The 20,474-nt window shown below is 36.3% G+C and overlaps 1 protein-coding gene across 1 annotated transcript in view; it reads left to right on the plus strand.

The window, feature by feature from the left end:
* Positions 1–6,572: 6,572 nt before the first annotated feature.
* The window catches only part of LOC127846438 (guanine nucleotide-binding protein G(o) subunit alpha), a 36,589-nt gene continuing 22,687 nt past the window's right edge, over positions 6,573–20,474 (plus strand). The window contains exons 1-2 of the mRNA XM_052377682.1: positions 6,573–7,217; positions 7,498–7,540. Coding sequence (XP_052233642.1) covers positions 7,100–7,217; positions 7,498–7,540 — 161 coding nt within the window. The 5' untranslated portion in view covers positions 6,573–7,099. The remainder of the gene's footprint in view (positions 7,218–7,497; positions 7,541–20,474) is intronic.

Here is a 20,474-nt window from a genome sequence, read left to right on the forward strand (position 1 = left end):
CACAATTGAAATGTACATTTATATCATAAATGGTTTGAGACTGCGGCTGTTATTTTAAATTCGTCTCAGCCTTAGTTAATCAGTTACGAATGTTAAGGCACTCTCTGGTACCCTCGTGCAATGCAGCCTCAGGCCTCTTAAACTTCACGATAACCGCAAATATGTGCTGCTCCATATTATTATTAAAAATATTAATCCCATATCTGCGAGCCCATATTGAATTCATAGGGGCTGTATACGGCCATGTCTATACGGCGTGCCAAGATTGACATTTTTTAATGGAGCCTCTATGGAACGCCAATGCTGCCTTCTGATGGCACTGGTCTTTATTTTCTGTGCATTTACTAAGTTCTTTTGTGTAAACTACATTTTGACCTGTAGAAACATCATTTTGTTCTGTACATTTTTTAGTATGCTATGTGCATTCGCAATATCGTTTTGTACTAACGACATTTTGTTAGGTGCATACATCATTTCGTTGTGTGCATTTGTCATTATGTTGTGTGCATTTACTAACTCGTTCTGTATTAACGACATTTCATTTAGTGCATACATTATTTCGTTGTTTGCATTTGTCATTACGTTGTGTGCATTTGTCAGTCATTGTGTTGTGTCCTTTTGTCATTATGTTGTGTGCATTTGTCATTACGTTATGTGCATTTAGTAACTTGTTCTGTACTAACGACAGTTCGTCTGTGAATTCGTCATTGTGTTATGTGCATTTACTGATTCGTTCTGTACAAACGACATTATGTTTTGTGCATACATCATTTCATTATGTGCAAACGTCGTTATCATGTTCGGATACATTACACTGGGCAATAAAAGAGATAACACCGGTGCGAAAAAATGCGGAAAATGTAACCACGAACAGGTGCGAGAAAAAAAAAAGAAATACGAAGCTTCCGGCAGCTACAACACTGAAAAAAACTTAACAGTAAGATTTTACATTTGATTCGTAGGGTTGCGAAAATATATCAAAATTACACTATTTGCAGATTTCTAAATCCATAATAAATGTTAAAGTTTATCATTATTCAGAACAGACAGTGTGTTAAAGTGTGGTGGGCACAATACCGGACAGATGGAGTTCTTCCGTGCACTGCGGCTTCCCATTCACAACACAATACCGCAACCAAATTTGAAATCTTCAAGTTTCAATTAAATAGCTGGAAATAGAAGCTATAATTCAAGTTCATAAGGTAGGAGTGCCGGAACGGTGTCACTTTGATGAGTCGTTGTGTACCAACCACTGCGCTAACCGAACAGCAAGAATCTTTCATATTGACCAGCAATCATTTTATATCAACCCAATATATTGACGATATACATTTGCAAATCGGCCTGATAACCGTGTTTACATCGGACCAGCAATACGGCGCGATGTCGGATCGGCATGTTACCATCGTTCCACCGCAATTATTCCGAGATAAATTTTGAGATTGGCCGATATGAGTTTTTTTTATTTAATCGGACCTGCAAAAGGTCGCGATGTCTGTCCGACATAGGCATATTGCCATCAATCTTACCGCAATTTGTGCGATTTTCAAAATCGCCTTCTACTGCTTCGATTGATCCCTTGTCTCTGCAAAACGTGTTATCGGTAATTGGTCCCATACTTAAAAATCGTGACAACAAAAGGCTACGTATTTTAATTTCTCGTTTCCTTCAATCTGTCTTCTCGTATCTAAACAATTCATTTCATTAAGTTTTAAATATAATTTTCATATGTACAAACTACAAAGTAATGCACGCATTTAATATGTTAAAACGAACAAACTGTGTTTTGAAAATAAACGATCTGCCATTGTCCGATCCCTGACGTTGGTCGTAGCGTGTTTGGGAGCTCTTCCCTGTTCCTGTATTTTGCCTAAACATGACAATCAGTCTTGATGATTTACCAATTTTATATGAATGATCAATTAACTAGGAAACACATAGAACAAACAATGCATAGAAAAAGATGGTCGCGGAAATGTATGACAGATAAATGAATATAAAAGGAAAGAAATTTCGAAAAAGCTATTTCAGCAAACACTTCAAGAAAATGTAACTGCTTTCCTAAAAACATCAATTCCATGAGGTAAAGATCCACACATACATATTAAAATCACATACTTGTAAGACAGCTTAAGAATTAATAACTTAATCGTGTGCCTCCTTTTGAAAAAGAATCGGACAAAAAGCAGGTAACGAAGGACAATTAAAACCCTTTTTTGTACATTCAAAAAAAATAATGATTTGCAGTAAATATATTTTAATATTTTTGTTTCAATAAGATTCAATTCAAAACTAAATAAAATAACATAACTTATAATAACTATATTTTGTGTTGTCAGCAAGTGTCGTGATACCGGTCAAATGTCGGGACGATAACATTCATATTGCACTTAGTTAACTTCTTAGTTGTGCGACCTCGGGCCGATGTCGGACCAATGTTCGTCTGAACAATCGACATTTGTTTATTTTATAAAGTAAAGCAAACGTATAACTTTAACATCGGACCAATTTCGTGTTCCTCATTGGCTTAAGCGTTAGTTACTGCAACCATAGAACCAACATCCGGCCGTTATGGTCACTTGCTTTCTTTATAAATTATATGTCGATAGTTTGCGCATATACAGTTGGAAATGAAAATGTGGTCTAAACTGTAACTATTTTTATGTTTGTTACATTAATTGTATATGGTGCACTGTTTGTTTTCATACTATCTTAACCCAAATCAAGCAGTGCAATACATCCTAAAAACTAATAGTTTAAAGTATAATCAAATAATTATCGACAGCCCGAACGGAGCACAGATGTAAGTTTATAAAAAAAATCATATGGAGTTCATACAAACTCTAGTTGTTTCTAATCTTAGAAGTCGAAGTTGTTGTTAAGTTGCATATGAGACACAAATGGGCACACTTACATCTTGATGACTGCAAATTCTTCAACAACTTCGACTTCTAAAATTATATTAAAACCAGAGTTTCTATGAACAGAGTTCCGTTTAAATAAACGTTCACATTGACAAAAACAAGAGCATGTGAAACCAGTTTTCAATTCACCTGCATGTGCCTCAAATGTGACTTAAAGTCTTCACAGACATTAAAGGGGCCTTTTCACGTTTTTGTAAATTGACAAAATTATCGTTGTAGTCGTGAAATTTGCGAGGAAACGGTAATACTGAAAATTTACAATGCTCTAAAAGATCCATTAAATGCATCTTTTGACGATTTAAAATCCTTAAAATGATACAGCGTTACAACGCGAAACGATTAAATAATTTGGAGAGTTCTGTTGTTGTCGTTATATGTTGTGATACTACGAGGATTGTTTATATAAAGTTTAAAATACATCACTTATTGTATGACCACGGATGGCCGAGTTGTCTAAGCTTTAGACTTTTACTCCAGTGGTCTGTGGTTCGAGCCCAGTTGAGGGTTACTTTATATTGTTTTTGCCCTGTCTGTTGGTCTGTTTGTGCCAACTTTAACATTTTGCAATAACGTTTGCAATATTGAAGATAGCTACTTCATATTTGGCATGCATGTGTATCTCATGGAGCTGCATATTTTGAGTGGTAAAAGGTCACGGTCATCCTTCAAGGTCAAAGGTCAAAAATACTAAGTCAAAGCGGCGCAGAAGGGGACATAGTGTTTCTGACAAACACTTTTCTTGTTTTTATGATCCCCGAAAATTTTCGGGGAGCATATAGTTTCCAGTTTGTCCTTCCTTACTTCCGTCACACTTTTGTTACAGTTTCTCATAGAACCTTCAATACATAACCGATCTCTTTCATATTTGGTATGTAGGTACCTTGCATGGACCTCTACCTTTTGATGAGGTTTGAGGTCACTGGGCTCAAGGTCACCAAGGCTGATAATAGATTATCCGTCACGCTTTTCTTACAGTTTCTCATGGGGCATTCAATACTTTACCGATCTCTTACATATTTGCCATGTAGGTACCTTGCATAGACCTCTACCTTTTGATGAGGTTTCAGGTCACTGGGCTCAAGGTCACCGAGGCTATTAATATATTTTCCGTCCCGCTTTTGTAACAGTTTCTCATAGACTCTTCAATACTTTACCGATCTCTTTCATATTTGGCATGTAGGTACCTTGCATGGGCCTCTACCTTTTGATGAGGTCACTGGGGTCAAGGTCACCGAGGCTAATAAAATATTATTTTAGGTGGTTATTAACACATAGATTGACAAAGCGCATCATCGGGGAGCATCCATCAGTTTCACTGATATTCTTGTTTAAATTTTATTCTTGCTTTTATACTGGAGCGTTTTAGATCCTATGTTTACATTAATCAAGATAATAAATTTAATGGCAAACTTCAATACATGCCAAAATCTGTGAAAAGACACCTTTAAATAGATTATCCGGTATATGCGTTTGTGAATATTTGTTTGTATCTGTGATGGAAAAGATCAGATTTGTGTTCGCAATGTACTTAACACACAATTATCCACACAATTCGTACGATTTTAGCGATCTCGAATGTATTAATACTCAGGAAATTATCTTTTCTAGTTGTTTTACAATGAATATCAACCTCAAGCCGACAATATTTCTCTTCATTAACTTTTTATTTGTGCGTTTGTGTCAACAGTCGGTATCTACATGCATCTGAGTATTGTAGCAATATAATATTAATGCTAAAAATGCATGTATTCTTCATGAACGTGAAAACAAATCGAACACCAATTCAAGATTGTTATGGCCGAGGCTAAACAAAATCGTAGGAAAAGGTATGATCACTGTTCCACTTAAAGTGCAACATGCATTTTCAACAAACTTTAGGGTTCAAATTTTCACTGGTTTCGCTATAATTTTTGTTAATTTCAACGTCTATTTGCCACTTTCCTGCGACTTAGGCATAAAGCATTCACTGGCTTTAAACATGGCATATTTTCGGATAGTGCTACTTAAGCTGGGACGAGTATTCGGCATTTTCATGACCCTTAGGATTTTTTTATAGAATATGTTATCCCAACATCGTATTGAAATTAATGAATAAATTGGTCAGGCCCACAATACGACGTTACATAAAAAATAAGAAAGCTCAAGGCTTTGCAGTTGGAGAGGAACCTATGTTTAGAGTTTTCACAATGTACAAATCAGGAAATCAAGTTACCACTATAAAAAGGCGCTAACTGTGACCCCATGGGATGATTCTAACAAATTATTATGTAACATAATAAGTATTAAAGATCTTTAGAAAAATTTCTTATAAGTTTTTCATTTTTTAAACCCGTTTTTTGGTTTTGGCTAACTTAATCAAAGGGCCGAAAGCACTTGAACAGTTTTCATAGAGGACCAGCCAATTCACATGCATGTTTAGTTTCGTCAAAATCTGTCCATCGGGTCAGAAGGAGTTACCGCTTCAAAAAAGTGGGCGGAAGCACCGACACACGCACGGACGACAATTACAGTATCTCAACTGTATCTCAGTATCACAATCGCTCGCAACAAGCACGCTGTGCACAGGTGAGCTAAAAACAAAAAAGCGTCCTTAACAACCATGAAAAGCTGATTTTTTTAAATATAATTTATCCGTAAATAAACGCCATGGTAACATGACATTTTCGATACTAAAACCTTTTTTATCAAGCCATTGAAATGCTGCTGTCATCACATAAGCATTTATATAAAAATATATTTATTTATGATTGCGGTCCGCCAGCGAAATCGCTTTTTTTTTTAAACTGACAAGGGATGTAACTACGCTATGTTCAGTCAAACTGTTAACTAGAGTTATCACTCGATAACTGACACTCGACTTTCTTTTTAATCGATTGCCCCATTACCCTACCCACTTCCGCTTACAGTCAACTGCAGTCACGTGCAAGATTATCATTCATGCCAGATAATCAATAACACTATTTTCACCAATTTTCCTTCATCGCGTTTAACTTTAGAATAGCAGATGACATGACTAAGCTCTGTCGGGAAAATGATCGCTGAATATTAACACATGGGCTTCTGTCGATTAGTCACAGAAAATGGCTACCGTTAAAGCAAGCTATTTGATTTCACCAAGTGCAAATAACGACTCTCTTTGACAAAACAACAACATTTGAATTCAATCAATTTTACATAAATATTCCCAATACATCGCAACTTATATATTTTAAATGAGTTGTGAGTACTTTACAAAACATATTTAGTTCTAGATTTCGATACGAAAATACGTTTGCAATCACTTTGAAGTTGAAAATAAATATTTTTTAAATTAAACTTCCTTGCGCAAAATGTTAAAAACGCATCTGCGTTGAATTGTTCGTTTGGTTGTTTTCATCAACGTCCTCGCTCACAAATCAACTATTTAGCGAAGAGTTTTATTTTTTCCTCACAGGTATTGACTTATTGAAACATAAATAGATTCTCCAAGCGCGTGTGTTCGCGAAGTTATCGATAAATTCTAAACCACTGCTCTCTCGCCGTGTCTCTGTAGCCCTTGCTAGTCGGCTGTTGAAACGTTCGTTCCAAATTTTCATAATTTTTGAACCACGTCTGCTATTGATGATTTCCACGCCGTGCGGCTGATGACGTCAGGTCGAACCCGCAAGCTTCCGTATGGGAAGGCCTAGACGAATACTCTATATGCAAGGTCTGCGAACAGCATATTTTATCATCTATTTTAACGATTCTACACACATCGACGTCACCGTATAGGTAAAAGAAACGCCCGAAATAATTCCAGTGGAGTGGACCTAAAGATCTGTATACTGTTTTATTTTTAAGTAAACGGGTGGGAATCAGGAAAACTGAAATTATGTGTTCGGTCTGTGATATGTTACTAAGCATCAGGTTGGAGTGATAAGAAAAATCGTGGATAAAATTATACGGTGTTTAGAAGCACGGCAGCTCGGTTGGACACAGCAGTTAGTCTAAACCAAAGTAGGTCGCCGAATGCTCTTGTTTTGCCTTGTTTTGGATTATATGTTGGAATATTAATGGCTGAACAAATAGTGCCGTGGAATAATTAAGCGTTTTGTCGAGCCCCTTGATTATTGATAGGGGAACGTAGGCATATAACAGGCTGAAGCATTGCCTTATTTTAGTGTTAAGTGTGCCAAAATCATTAAAGCCTAGACATGGGGTGCACTCTAAGCGCTGATGAAAGGTCCGCTATGGAACGGAGCAAACAAATTGAAAAGGGATTAAAAGAAGACGGGATCCAGGCGGCCAAGGATATCAAACTCTTGTTATTAGGTAAGGAAATTGCTCATTATATAGCTATGGACATACGCGTCGATAATTCTCTTGGAGATGAACCGCCATATTGAATAACTGATGTAACTCAACTCCATGCTGTGCTGTTTAATGTTTTCTATTTATAGATGATGAGAAAATAACTGACGGCATCCTTAACCCACGGAATAATATTCAGATCACTTATAGCAAGAATGTCTCTGAATTATTTATGGCCTTGCAATATTTAATCGCATATTTATTTGGACATTAATTATATGCATCTTTGATCTATTTTTAGGTGCAGGCGAGTCGGGAAAAAGCACAATTGTGAAACAAATGAAGTAAGCTTGGTATTCTGGGTGTTGTTCTTTAGTTAAAATTGTATGATGTTTGCATAGTGAGTACGTCTGAGTGAATCCGTAGATTCTTATCATTCGATGGAACGCTAGCGTGTTTTGTTAATTGGCTATACAGCCGGTGTATATGTGAAGTTAATAATGGGGGTATCCAGAATAGACAGGTGATGTGTGTAGATAGATATAGATAGAGTCCGAGAGAACGAAATTCCAAAGCGGATCTGATGTAGTAGTAAAGTGTTGTATCAGATAAAATCCGCACTAAAGATATAATATTTACATTAGTTCTGTTACATGATACGCGTTATAGCTGCCATGTCTAACAATAGAATAACCATAAACGAAACGCTAAAATTTGTTTATAACAAGAATTGACATATTGATTTTCTCCGTTACGGTGTTCAATATTGCCTGTATCATACCACACCTTTTCTGCTGCAGACCAATTTTTGTCCTCGACTTTGGCATTCTCACTTATGCTGATTTGTGTGACATATGGCGCGAACAGTTGTATCAAATCAACGGTTTTACCTCAATCTCTGTAACATTTTGTCTGGAAATAATCAGAAAAAAGATGAATTGAAACAGTTACGGCCGGTATTTTATGCTAATGAGAAAACCACTCAGAAACCGTGTACGATTTACAGAAGTTATTGTTAAGTTTTATGGCTGAAAATATGTCCCGTTAAAAAGGCAACTTTGAACTGTATGATCAAGATTAATACCATAGTTATGAACGTTTTATAACAAATCAGTATACGGATGCCAAAAATATGTATTCAAATATGTATTCGGAATAAGATCTAGATCTCAATGCCAGTAACTCCTCTCTCATTGTGTGGCACGTATATAACATACTTTCAGTCAGACTAAAATGAGTGTTCAACAACGTTTTAAAATAATTTGCTACATATCAAGGACATAATTCAGACACACAGTTCTATCCAGTATAGTTCTGTCATCGTACAATAGGGGCCGTGTTCTTAGAAAACTGGACATAATGCATGTGCGTAAAGTGTCGTCCCAGATTAACATGTGCAGTCCGCACCGGCTAATCAGGGACGACACTTTTCGCCTAAATTGGATTTTTGCTAAGAATTTAAATGAAAAATGTCATAAAAGCGGAAAGTGTCGTCCCTGATTAGCCTGTGCGGACTGCACATTAGCCTGTGCGGACTGCACAGGCAAATCTGGGACGACACTTTACGCACAAGCATAATGCCCAGTTTTCTCAGAACGCGACTCATAGTATAACGCATTGATACATTTAAATTGCTGCATTAATTGTAAGCTTATGACAATAAATTCAGGTATCGAAAACAACATTACAGTTAGACAACCTATCATGTTTAAATTAATCACTTATACGTGGAACATATTAATAAGAAAAGAATGGAGCTCTGTTGGTTTACACTGGGTACACAAACAGTCACTTTAAATGAAGAGCAAAGTGTGAAGAAAGAAGGGATAATTCGTCATTTTACGAGCTCTACACAGAAAAACCTAAACAATAATCTAACAATAAATGATTCTGAATGATGTTTTCTGCATGAGGCACGTTATGATTTTGGTTATTAATAAAAGGCTTAGTACGCACACTTACTGTCGAATACCCTGGTCGCAGTGCCACATTTTAGTCAATTCGTATAGTTACGTTGTGATATTTCTTATAGACACGAAGTTCAATGTAAACGGAATATGAGTCGTGTTCTTAGAAAACTGGGCTAAATGCATGTGCTTAAAGTGTCGCCCCAGATTAGCCTAAGCAGTCCGCACAGGCTAATCAGGGACGACACTTTCCACTGTTATGGTATTTTTAGTTTCAAGGAAGTCCCTCCTAACCGAAAATCAAGTTTATGCGGAAAGTGTCGTCCCTGATTAGACACTAATCTGGGACAACACTTTACGCACATGCATGAAGCCCAGTTTTCTCAGAACAAGGCTCATATCTTCATTTCTGAACATGTTAAAACATACTGCTTCGCTGTACCACAACGGACGTGTACGTGTTACACGTGACACTATGTCGAACACCGTGACCTTCACACCGTACAGCGTGAGAAAACCGAAAGGTCTGATAATGTCTACGTTAATCTGCTTTAATCGCTACTGCTTCGTTAACAATGTAGAACAGGCTGAAATGTTGGAACAGGCGTCTATAATCAACCCGCTGCGTTAATGTTGCATAATATGAATGTCTTATCAAACACAACTGTTAAACCAACATCTGATATATATATATATATTATAATAAGATAACAATTTTATGTCGAATAAAGTTATTATATCACCAGGGAGCTGCAGGGTTCTTCTGATCATTTCAAGTGCTGTGCATTTTTAACGTGTGTTCCCATTGGATTGTTGGTGGATTCATGTCAAGACATTCGTGTGTTTCATTTGGAAACGCGCTTGTAAACATTCATAAATTATAACGAAATTTAGCAATGCACAATTTAATGATCCAGTTTATCATTGATTGGGATGTACATAAGTATAACTATTGAAATGCAGAACTATGTAAGTCAGTTTCATATTTAATTACTAAAGAAAGAGCCTTTTATCCAATAGAATAAACAACTTTAATAACAGACAGTATTTAAGCGAGTAAGTCGATCAGTAAATGTATCATGTACCGAACTGAAAACATAGCTGCTGGAAATTATAAATGAATTATTGGTAAATATAGATGAATCAACAAGATTTCATTGTATTTCACAGTGCTCATGCTGTTAAGAGTTATATGAAAAGTTATCCCCGGGTTGTGTTCCGACACGGAGTGCCCGATGCGAGCATGACCTATCCGAATTTAGTCAAATTAAGGTCAATTGAAAAATCCTAACTTGGACGCATCATTTATAATTACTATCGTATACACGGACACAATATGATCAGTTTAATAATATTTCATAGGGGACATTTACGACAGTGTGGTTGACGTTTATCCGTCCTCCAATTTGCCAATAACCTCTGTTTTGTTGCTATAGAAACTGGCGTTGTACATGTGATATTGATTTCACCATTCACAATTGTGCCGCTTAGTTGATAATGACGAGAATTTGCAACCGCGTGTGCCGGGTATAAGGTTGCAGCGGTCAATAATATATTATTTCATTGAATACAAAGCTTTGCCCATTCATTATTTTAAGTATGGTTATTATCCATTTACACAGATCCGTAATTCTTGCTGTAAACATTGCGATGTAATACACGCCATCACAGGTTCCATTATTAATTTTGAAGCAACAGGGATTAAATTAGTCAGGTCACGATAAAGCGATGTTTATTAACATTTAAAGTGTTGGTCCATATGACATGTTTACTAGCATACAAGCCTTTTATTTGTTTTGAAGAAAGTGCAGAGAGGGTGGACTCTTTCTATTTACAAGTAGTCTGCAATTTTGCCATTTTATGAACTAAATGATGATAATACAATTAAACAAATGTTAGTTGCTCCAATAGTTGGTATCAAGTTTCGAGGTTTGCGATATTAGCATCCGATCTACAAACCGTTGGTTATAAAATAAATTATAAAACCAGAGCGACCCTGCGCAGTCGATTATTTCTCAGATAAGAGGTCTTCAGTCGTCAACGGCAGTATCAGAAAATGGTGCACAGTTTTAGTTTAACGGCTGTATATATGGGACGAAACTTACCGCTTTTATGGTATTTTTCGTTTAAAGGAATTCTCGTCTTGGCAAAAATCCATTTTAAGGCGGAAAGTGTCGTCCCTGATTAGCCTGTGCGGAAAGTGTCGTCGCTGATTAGCCTGTGCGAAAATCTGGGACGACACTTTACGCACATGCATTAAACCTCCTTTTCACAGAGCAAGGCTCATTTGTATGTGCGGGTTTCAAGACTCCTACTGCTTGTCGATGTTAGGTCTCGTCTTTTCACAACTCGAACAGTTAACGTTAGAGCAAAATGTACTACTGCAAAAACACGATCCACATAGCTAACAGACACGGCAGAAATTGTCACTATCACAAAGTTTGGGATGATCATCTGCAGCTATACAAATATAACAATAAATTGTGTTGACATATATAGGAGACTGAACAACAAAACGGTTGGATTTCGGTTGAATTTAAACTACTTGAAATCCTTTCCGTAAATAGCTCGTCGTCTCTGGTCATGCATTCGGATATTTGCACAAATCTTTTATGTACGATACATTCCTTAAACATCATATTTGAAATTCTAATGACTTACAATGATGATACAGGTTTTTTAAATCTGATTTGGGGGAAAGGGCCTGGCCTTTTTTAGGGGAAAAAAATCGCGCGAAACGCCTGATTTTGGGGAAAAATAAGGAAATCAATACATATTTAAATGTTTTTAAACAAATTCAAGGCAACATATTTTTGTAAAGATATCATTGTTTTGGGAAAAATTTCTGTAAGAGGGAAAATACATCTTGGGGAAAGGGCCGATATTCGGCGGGTCTCAAAGAAGGAAAAAAACTGCAATCTTATGCACATCTTCAGTTTCAGTCATGTACATGCAACCGACGTTATAATGCGTGCAGGGCTGACTGAGGTCTGTAATAAAGATAGCAGGTCATCCACCATTTTGTTCAGGCCAGTGATCGTTATTAATAAACAGCAGGAGAATATTGATTCTCTGATTTAAAGCAAACAAAACGTAGGGTTAATACTACATATATAAAATGCATTTCATTTTATAATGTTCATCAGGATAGACTAACATCATCATGAAATACACCCTAGCAGTTCACACGGTGTCAACAACTCACACTTAAACATAGATATGGAGCACTTATGCGCTTTTTCGGCGTAGCTGTTTTAGCCAGCTTTTCACCTTAAATGACTTTTACATAACGCCAGCAGACACGCATGAATATTTTCGAATATTTCATAGGCTGATTGAGATAAAACCTCTGAACTTTGGCTACATCACTGTGCTCAGCGCAAAGGATGCACCACTATTCAGTGTAAGGAATTTTGGACTACTCTCTGTATGTTCAAACGACACAAATTGTGGCCCAGCTACAATTATTCGTTAAAATCCATCTCGATATCGATAAACACGGTTTTGTTTTCAAGATGAGAAAACAAACATTACCGAAACAGTGTAATGTCACGATCAAGGAAAATCGTTTATTTATCCAACCACAAATGTTTGCCGTACTCGGTCAGCACGTCTAGAAATCGTTCCTGAACGCCTGGATAGGCTTTCCTTATTTACAAGTTTGTTATTTTGAATTCAATTTTGTATCAAATAGCATTGTGCTAAAATGTGCCATTTCAGAGGGGCTAATCACGTGATAGTCAAGATGGCGACGTCCATACCGAGACATTTATTTTTCGCCGTTCAATACCCTTTATTACTTCTGTTTGATTTATAAATGACGCTCACTTTCCAGCCAAATCAGTAAACATGTGATTAGCGTTTATTTCGTATTTAAATTCGCTTTATATCTCGACTTTACTCCCCGCAAATTTTCTTAGTGGAGCCCTAATTAGGTCATCCCGCTAAGAAATTTCGCACCAAGTTAAGTCGAGATATCGAGCGAATATTACTATAAAATAAAAGCCATTAACTTTCTTCCTAATATGGCATGGAAAGTGAGCGGAATAAAAAAATAATACAAGTAATAAATGGTATAAAGCGGCGAAAAAAACCTGCCTCGGCATGGACGTCGCCAGCTTGTTTGTCACGTGATTACCCCCTCTGCATTTACAATTCGCAATGACATTTTTAATCACCCTCGTCATGCGAAAATCGGTCTTATTCTATATGCGCCCATCATATATATAGCCCACTCAGCCTGCGCATCTTTTAGTCTGGTCAGGAGATAATAATGAGACCATAACATATTGAGTGATTTTATAGGGAACAGAATCGCCTCTGACCAGGCTGCGCAAATGCACATGTTGGGTTTAAGAAACGCTGGCCGAAACGCAAAAGACCCATTTTCGTATGACGCGGCTATGAAAGTGTGATTTAAATGTGTCGAAAGAAACTGCGTTTAAATAAAATATTAACATACGATATATTTTTATAGTGAAGAAATATACTTATAATAAGGCACGTGAGGACACATATGATGTGCACTCCCGTAGTATAAGTTTTATCTACTTACACTAATGTGTGGTTTGACAATGATAACACACATTCCATGCGGTGAATATGCGACTTACAAGTGAAAAAACAACACAACAGTTTAACTTTTTTTTTTCAATTTATTATTTAAGAAACGTAAATTTCAAACTTTATTTCAAAGTCAGCATTTACGCCGACTACCTTTGTACACGCATGTGTTCATGCCAAGACATACTTAGAATATTTCGAAACTCTTCATGTAAAGGATGGCGCAGCTGAGATACCCATTTGAAGGTTTAAGTTCTTTTAAGTCAGCGTTACGTTATAACGTTTTTGGCAGTCTGTTTAATTTGTACCTATGTATTACAAGTCGATCGCATCGAGCTTTTAAATCGTTTTAAAATACTATCGAGTCCATTTCTTGGGTAAAACCAGCAGTTTGTGTCTGCGTTGGAAATCGTGAGAACACTCATATTGTGGTTAAACCCAGAGCCTGTTGATCGATAGGCGGAGAGTTCATTTTTCAAATTGATCCTACCTTCCACTTGATCGAAATACCAGGGTGTTGAAGCCTGCTTTATTATGTCTCCGAACTGGCTGCCTTTCCGAGTTTGTCAACGTGGAATCGTTAATAATTTCGAAACAAAGTATAGTGTTGCCTTCGTATTGGACTAATGTTTAATATGAAGTTTAAATAAATTCACCCATGCGAATTTTTCCGTATGCGTTTTAAATTGATACGAACTCAATAATGGTATCGGATCATCGCACTTGTTCACAACGTCAGTTGCTGCGATAAAGAAAAAAACTGGTTGTAGCAAATTTCTCAAAACAAAATTACATTTCCAGTGTTTCAGATCTGTTTAAATTATGTGTACAAAGTACAAAGAGGTAAAGGTCTTTTTATATGAGTAACTGCACGTCAGTCCACTTGGAAAAGAAGCTCCCAAGAATCGCACCCCATATGAATGTGCAAGGTTTGTCGACGGATACACACACATATTAGGTGCCATATCGGAAAACCGGTCTTACTGCAAGTGCGTTAAGTGCCTCCCAGATTGGCCTTTAAAGCTATGAGCTATTCAAATAGTGACTTAACGTCATAAAGTTGTATGCAATAAAGAGCTAGTTGCAAGTAAGATGAAGCATGTTGTATGTAAACTTGGTCTAGTAGCATGTAAGGTAGGACTAGTTGCATGTTAGCATATGATAAATGCATATAAGCTAAAGCTAGTTCAAATTTTCAATATAAGCTTAGGCTAGATGCATATAAGCTAAGAATAGTTGCACGTTATCTAGAGCTAGTTGTATGTAAGCTAGAGCTACTTGCATTCGAGCTAAGGCTAGTTGCATGTAATCTAGAGCTAGTTGCATTTGAGCTAGAGCTAGTTGAATGTTGGGTAGAACTAGTTAAATGTTAGCTAGAGCTTGTTATATTTAAGCAAGGGCTAGTGGCATGTAAGCTATGTCTATTTGCATGTAAGCTAGAGCTAGTTGCATTTAAGCTAGGTTCTAGTTGCATGTAAGCTATGTTTAGTTGCATGTAAGCTAAAGCCTGATGCATGTTAGCTATAGCTTGATGCATGTAAGCAATGTCTAATTGCATGATTGCTAGACATAGTTGCATATAAGATATGTTTAGTTGCATGTAAGCTAAAGCCTGATGCATGTTAGCTATGGCTTGATGCATGTAAGCAATGTATTATTGCATGGTAGCTAGGCATAGTTGCATGTAAGATATGTCTAGTTGCATGTAAGCTATGTATTGCTGCATGTTAGCTATGGCTTGATGCTTGTAAGCACCAACATGCCATAACATAAAACAGTTGATTTCAACTAGAGTTGTACAATAGTGACGAGTCGCCGCATGTCGTAAGATGTCGCAATTCGTACTTATCATGTTCTGGAAATTTCACGGTGAAACAGGGTGCATATGTTAATGAAGCAATTTATTGTCAATGAATGGTACTTAGCATGCAATGACCAACTTCGTATCATCAGGGGCCATGCATGCACTTATGAATGTTGTACTTTACAGCTTTCGTGATTTATTCTGAGACGCCAGAGGTGACATTCACTCCTCTTTTTTATATTGCACTCCTCTTTTTTTCTATCTCGTTGCCAAGACTTACTATCTCGTGGCCACGAGTTAGCTATGTCGTGGCCACGAGATAGCAATAAGAGGAGTGCAAAAGTTAATAAAAGAGGAGTGCAATTAAAAAAGAGCGTCGCGGTAAATAAAAGAAGGGTGCATTAAACAAAAGTGGAGACACTTTTAGAACCTCTTTTATTTAGTTTTGCACTCCTCTGTTTTCTATCTTAGTAAATCGTGGCCTCGAGTTACTATGTCGAGGCCACGAGATCGAAAAAAGAGGATTGCAATTTAAAAAAGGAGTGAATGTCACCTCCATGTCACCGTAGTTTATTTACTAACACTGATTTCAGTTGTTGTTATGTCGGCACGTTTTTAAAAAGTAGTGATGAGTTTGTGTAAATCACAAGATCTCGTTTAAATTCGAAAACATCTTTCACTTAAGTGATATTTCCCATTCGGTTAACAACGATTTAGAGTTCTTATGCAAACAAAGAAATGAAACGTCACCAGGAAGAAAAGAGTTGTTTACTGACCAATATAGGCCAACGCAATGTGAAACTCTCTTCGATGCTGGCATGAATAGACACATGTGCAATGGTAATGAGATGGGTAGGATGTTGACTGTTTTTCCATTATTGACTGGGTAGATTAACAATGATAATTTTCTTATGGTTTTTTGTCATCGAGTATAACTTGATTTGAGCAATGATTTAAAACTCATGTCTGGGACCATGTTCCGATTGGAAATATGAACTATTGTCACTAAATGTTGCTTTAGATTACTTTTGACACCGGGTGAATGTCCAAACGAAACGGTATTAAGTTTAACGTGATATTTTGTGTTCGTTTTGTGAATGTGTGACGAGGGTTACATACTAGTTGACATACACTCGTAATTGAGCCTTTACATATTCACTTTACCCAGCATAATTTCACTGTAAGCGTTTAAAGTTTTACATGGATCCATAATGTTTAACACGACTATTCATTTTCAAGTTTCAAAATATTGCTTTGTATTTGCATTAGACGGATGCATCCGTTTCTATCAAACCGTAATTTAATCACCACAAGTTACTTCGCCCAGACTTGGCCCCGTATATACAGTGCTTGTCATTCAGTGCATTCTCCAGAAAGAAACTTAAAACGGATTTGTTTAAAGGACAAGTAACTTGGTTAAAGGAAAGATAAACAAGACTTCGTCCACAATTGGTTTACATACAGTTTTAGGGACTAAAATTAGCATATATTTGCACATTCCCGTACAGACTAAACTATCATATAGTATTAAAGGGACCGTCAACCACGACGACGACGAAGAAAAGAAGTTGTAAAATACCGTATTTGTTTACAATTATTAGTTTATATTGATTTGTTATAATTGCTTTCAAAATACTATAACCCTTGGTGTGTTTCCTTTGCAAGCGATGATTTTCATCTGTTAATTTCCTAACGTATCGCCTTCACACGACAGAGCTAGTAGCAACTGTAGTCAGACACAGCGCTCTAAACTCGCAAACGTTTCCAGGGATATCGACCCACCCATGTCATTGGTTTTCATGACACGGATCGATAAGACTTGCTTCCATTCACTTCACTTGTGCAGCATTGTACATATCTGCTTTCTCATCGCGTCTTGTGTAAGCAGTGACCAGGTTTGCATTGATTTTGTCGCGCCCTTCAACTAGCGTATTACAAAGATGAAGACAAGTTACAGCTAGATGTAGCTTGAAGTGGCTGGCATGATGTTCTCCTCCAAAAGGAAAGTCAAAAGACACATTTTACACAAGGGTTATACAAAGAACAATATTTTCGCATCCGTTTTACAAAACGTTCGCTAGATTTTTTTCTTTATCAAATTAATAAGCGAAGTTGCTATGGTGTTATTTTCCAGAATGCAGATAAAAACGTGCAAAAGAGCTATGTGTGTGATAATATACTGAAACACGTGTGCACCATTCGTTTAACTAATTCGTTCTCGTGAATTTAAATAAGGTTTCCAGATTTGTAAAACGCATTTTTTTGTCATACGGCCATATATATGTTTCAGTGAGTTTATATATTTTATCATAGTACTAATGTTTAACTCGAGAAAAGCTGTTCATTAATTTAAATAGCGTTTACTAAAAATCAGCAATATATAAGCATATTTTTAAAAATAGGTTTCTTTAAATTTGTTAAATTATTGGTTTAGGTACCGTACTTGAATCTGTATACTCCATACCGTTGAGTAAACAACATATATATAATTATATTGTAATTTGTAATGCATGCGATATTGTAGTGTTCAATTATAAATATCTGGTTTTATAAGATGTATTCGAAAATGGTTGGGTACATGTATATAACGATTTGAACCATTTTTTCATTTAATGATAAGCAGCTTTGAATGACCATGATTTTCGCGGATCAAACCCAAGTGCCTGGCAACGGCTAGTCTACCACTTTCCAAGATAGATTACGTATTGGAAGCAAAAATGTCCTAAACTTTTGTAAATGCGTTTTGGAGTTAAACACTTATTACTTTCTGTCGGTAATTGATCTATCTAAGTATTGAACTGTTTACATTGGTCTCGAAACGTTTACCTTATTAACATTAATAAAAATAATGAACATTGGCTTATTAATTGACATGTGGCTGATACATGTATGGGTTCTGCAGTTATGCCAAAATGATGGATGGCATGTCACGTATACATCGTTAGGCTTAATCGTCAAGTGTTAAAATAATAAATCTATAGAATAAGAGGTAACTGCACTATTGTTTTGCATAAACGTATGCTAACATAGAATAAAATATATCATAACGCTAGATTAACATCTGCCTCATATAACGTTTCTTCATATTTGTATATCCCGTCACGAGGAAGTTGTTATATAAGTCAAAATTTGGAGGTAGGTCATAGAACTCGGAATCAATTATAAATTCATCATTTTTCGTAAAACGAATTCAACAAAAACATTTTCATACCGAGATGTAATATATTTTAGACACAAAAAACAGCGCAAATACACACTTGACAAATATAAAGCGCTAGTGCTCAACTGCTCATGGTCTCTGTATAAACACGTCAAATATCATATTCATTCCAGCTAAAAATGCAGCGTCGTAGCTAAAATCCTTATTTATTTATTGTCCTCTACCGGTTTCACCGGAGGGGACTTATGGTTTGCGCTTTGTCTGTCTGTCTGTCTGTCTGTCTGTCTGTCTGTTGTCTGTCTGTCTGTCTGTCTGTCTGTCTGTCTGTCTGTCTGTCTGTCTGTCTGTCTGTCTGTCTGTCTGTCTGTCTGTCACACTTTTCTGGATCCTGCGATAACTTTAAAAGTTCTAAATATTTTTTCATGAAACTTGAAACATGGATAGATGGCAATATGGATATTATGAACGTCATTTCATTTTGTTCCTACGTCAATAATTATGGTTGCTATGGCAAAAAATAGACTAGAAATACTGCTGAAAATGGTGGTTTTCTGGATCCTGCGTAAACTTTAAAAGTTCTTAATATTTTTTCACGAAACTTGAAACATGGATAGATGGAAATATGGAATTTATGCATGTCATTTCATTTTGTTCCTACGTCAAAAATTCTGGTTGCTATGGCAACAAATATATTTTAAAAAATCTGACAATGGTGGAATTTCTGACAATGGTGGAGCCGGTTGGGGAAAATATTGCTTGGCAATAATCTTTTTGTTTTCTTTAAATTGGGACGTAGAGGTATGATAAACAGAACAACGGGTTATTGTCATATCTTCGTGTAATATATCATGCTCGGCACGAATAAAACAGCGGCTCGGCAAGATTCACCGTTCTTTTATGCAAAGTCTAACCTTATATATTAAAAACCGATATAACAGTAAATAGTTATTCTATGTATATCGGACATCTTTATTACATATCGATATCAACGAACGGGAATAATAAATGCAGGTTAATACCAGCAACCAAATATTATTTCGCCCAACAGTAAATAAAAAAGCGATATCGGCATACCTTATTTTATGCCCGGCCTTTTCAAATCTATATCAGAAAATATTAACGTGATTATATTACTATTCAGTTGGTTCAATTGAGTGATTTTAGGTCCTTGAGTTTATTTAACACACTACATGGTTTGGAAACAGACTTAAAGATTGTGGCATATATTGCTTAAATTACTAGGGTGGGTGGACATATATAGACGTCGCGGACCAAACTGATGCATGTCTTAAAATACTGCTCTTTTTAAAACATGTTGCAATAGGTACGTTAGTTAGTTAGATATATTAAGACTGAACATGATTTTTGAAACAAGTACAACATCCACAATGAACAAATAGTGTGAAAGAATAAGAATGCAAGTAAGAGTATGAAACAGAATGTTAACAATTTGATGTAGGGTTGTTAAAGTACATTATTAAACCTGTCATTTTTTGTAAATGTATTAGTATTTTATGTAAATTTGTCCCAAAAGCTATTTAAAGATGTATTCTCTTGCATTTATACCTTTCGAAAATGAACATAAATATATAATATATTGGTATTATGCACTACAACGACTCAGCCATGTGTCTGTGTTAACGCATTCCCTACTGTGGAGGTCATCCTTTGCTTAGTTTGCCCAAATAAGTTTACGGCTATGTTACCATGTATCTTCGGGAGAAAAACACTCAGTGGTTTCATAAAACCTTAATTAAATGTTCTTATTTTCCGTAACTGTATAAATCAACTTATCTTGTATTTGTTTTTCATGTAAACTGTTAATCATTCGTCTGTTGTTTCTT

The sequence above is a fragment of the Dreissena polymorpha genome, chromosome 9 (genome assembly GCF_020536995.1).
Source record: "Dreissena polymorpha isolate Duluth1 chromosome 9, UMN_Dpol_1.0, whole genome shotgun sequence".
In the NCBI taxonomy this organism is placed as follows: Eukaryota; Metazoa; Mollusca; class Bivalvia; order Myida; family Dreissenidae; genus Dreissena; species Dreissena polymorpha.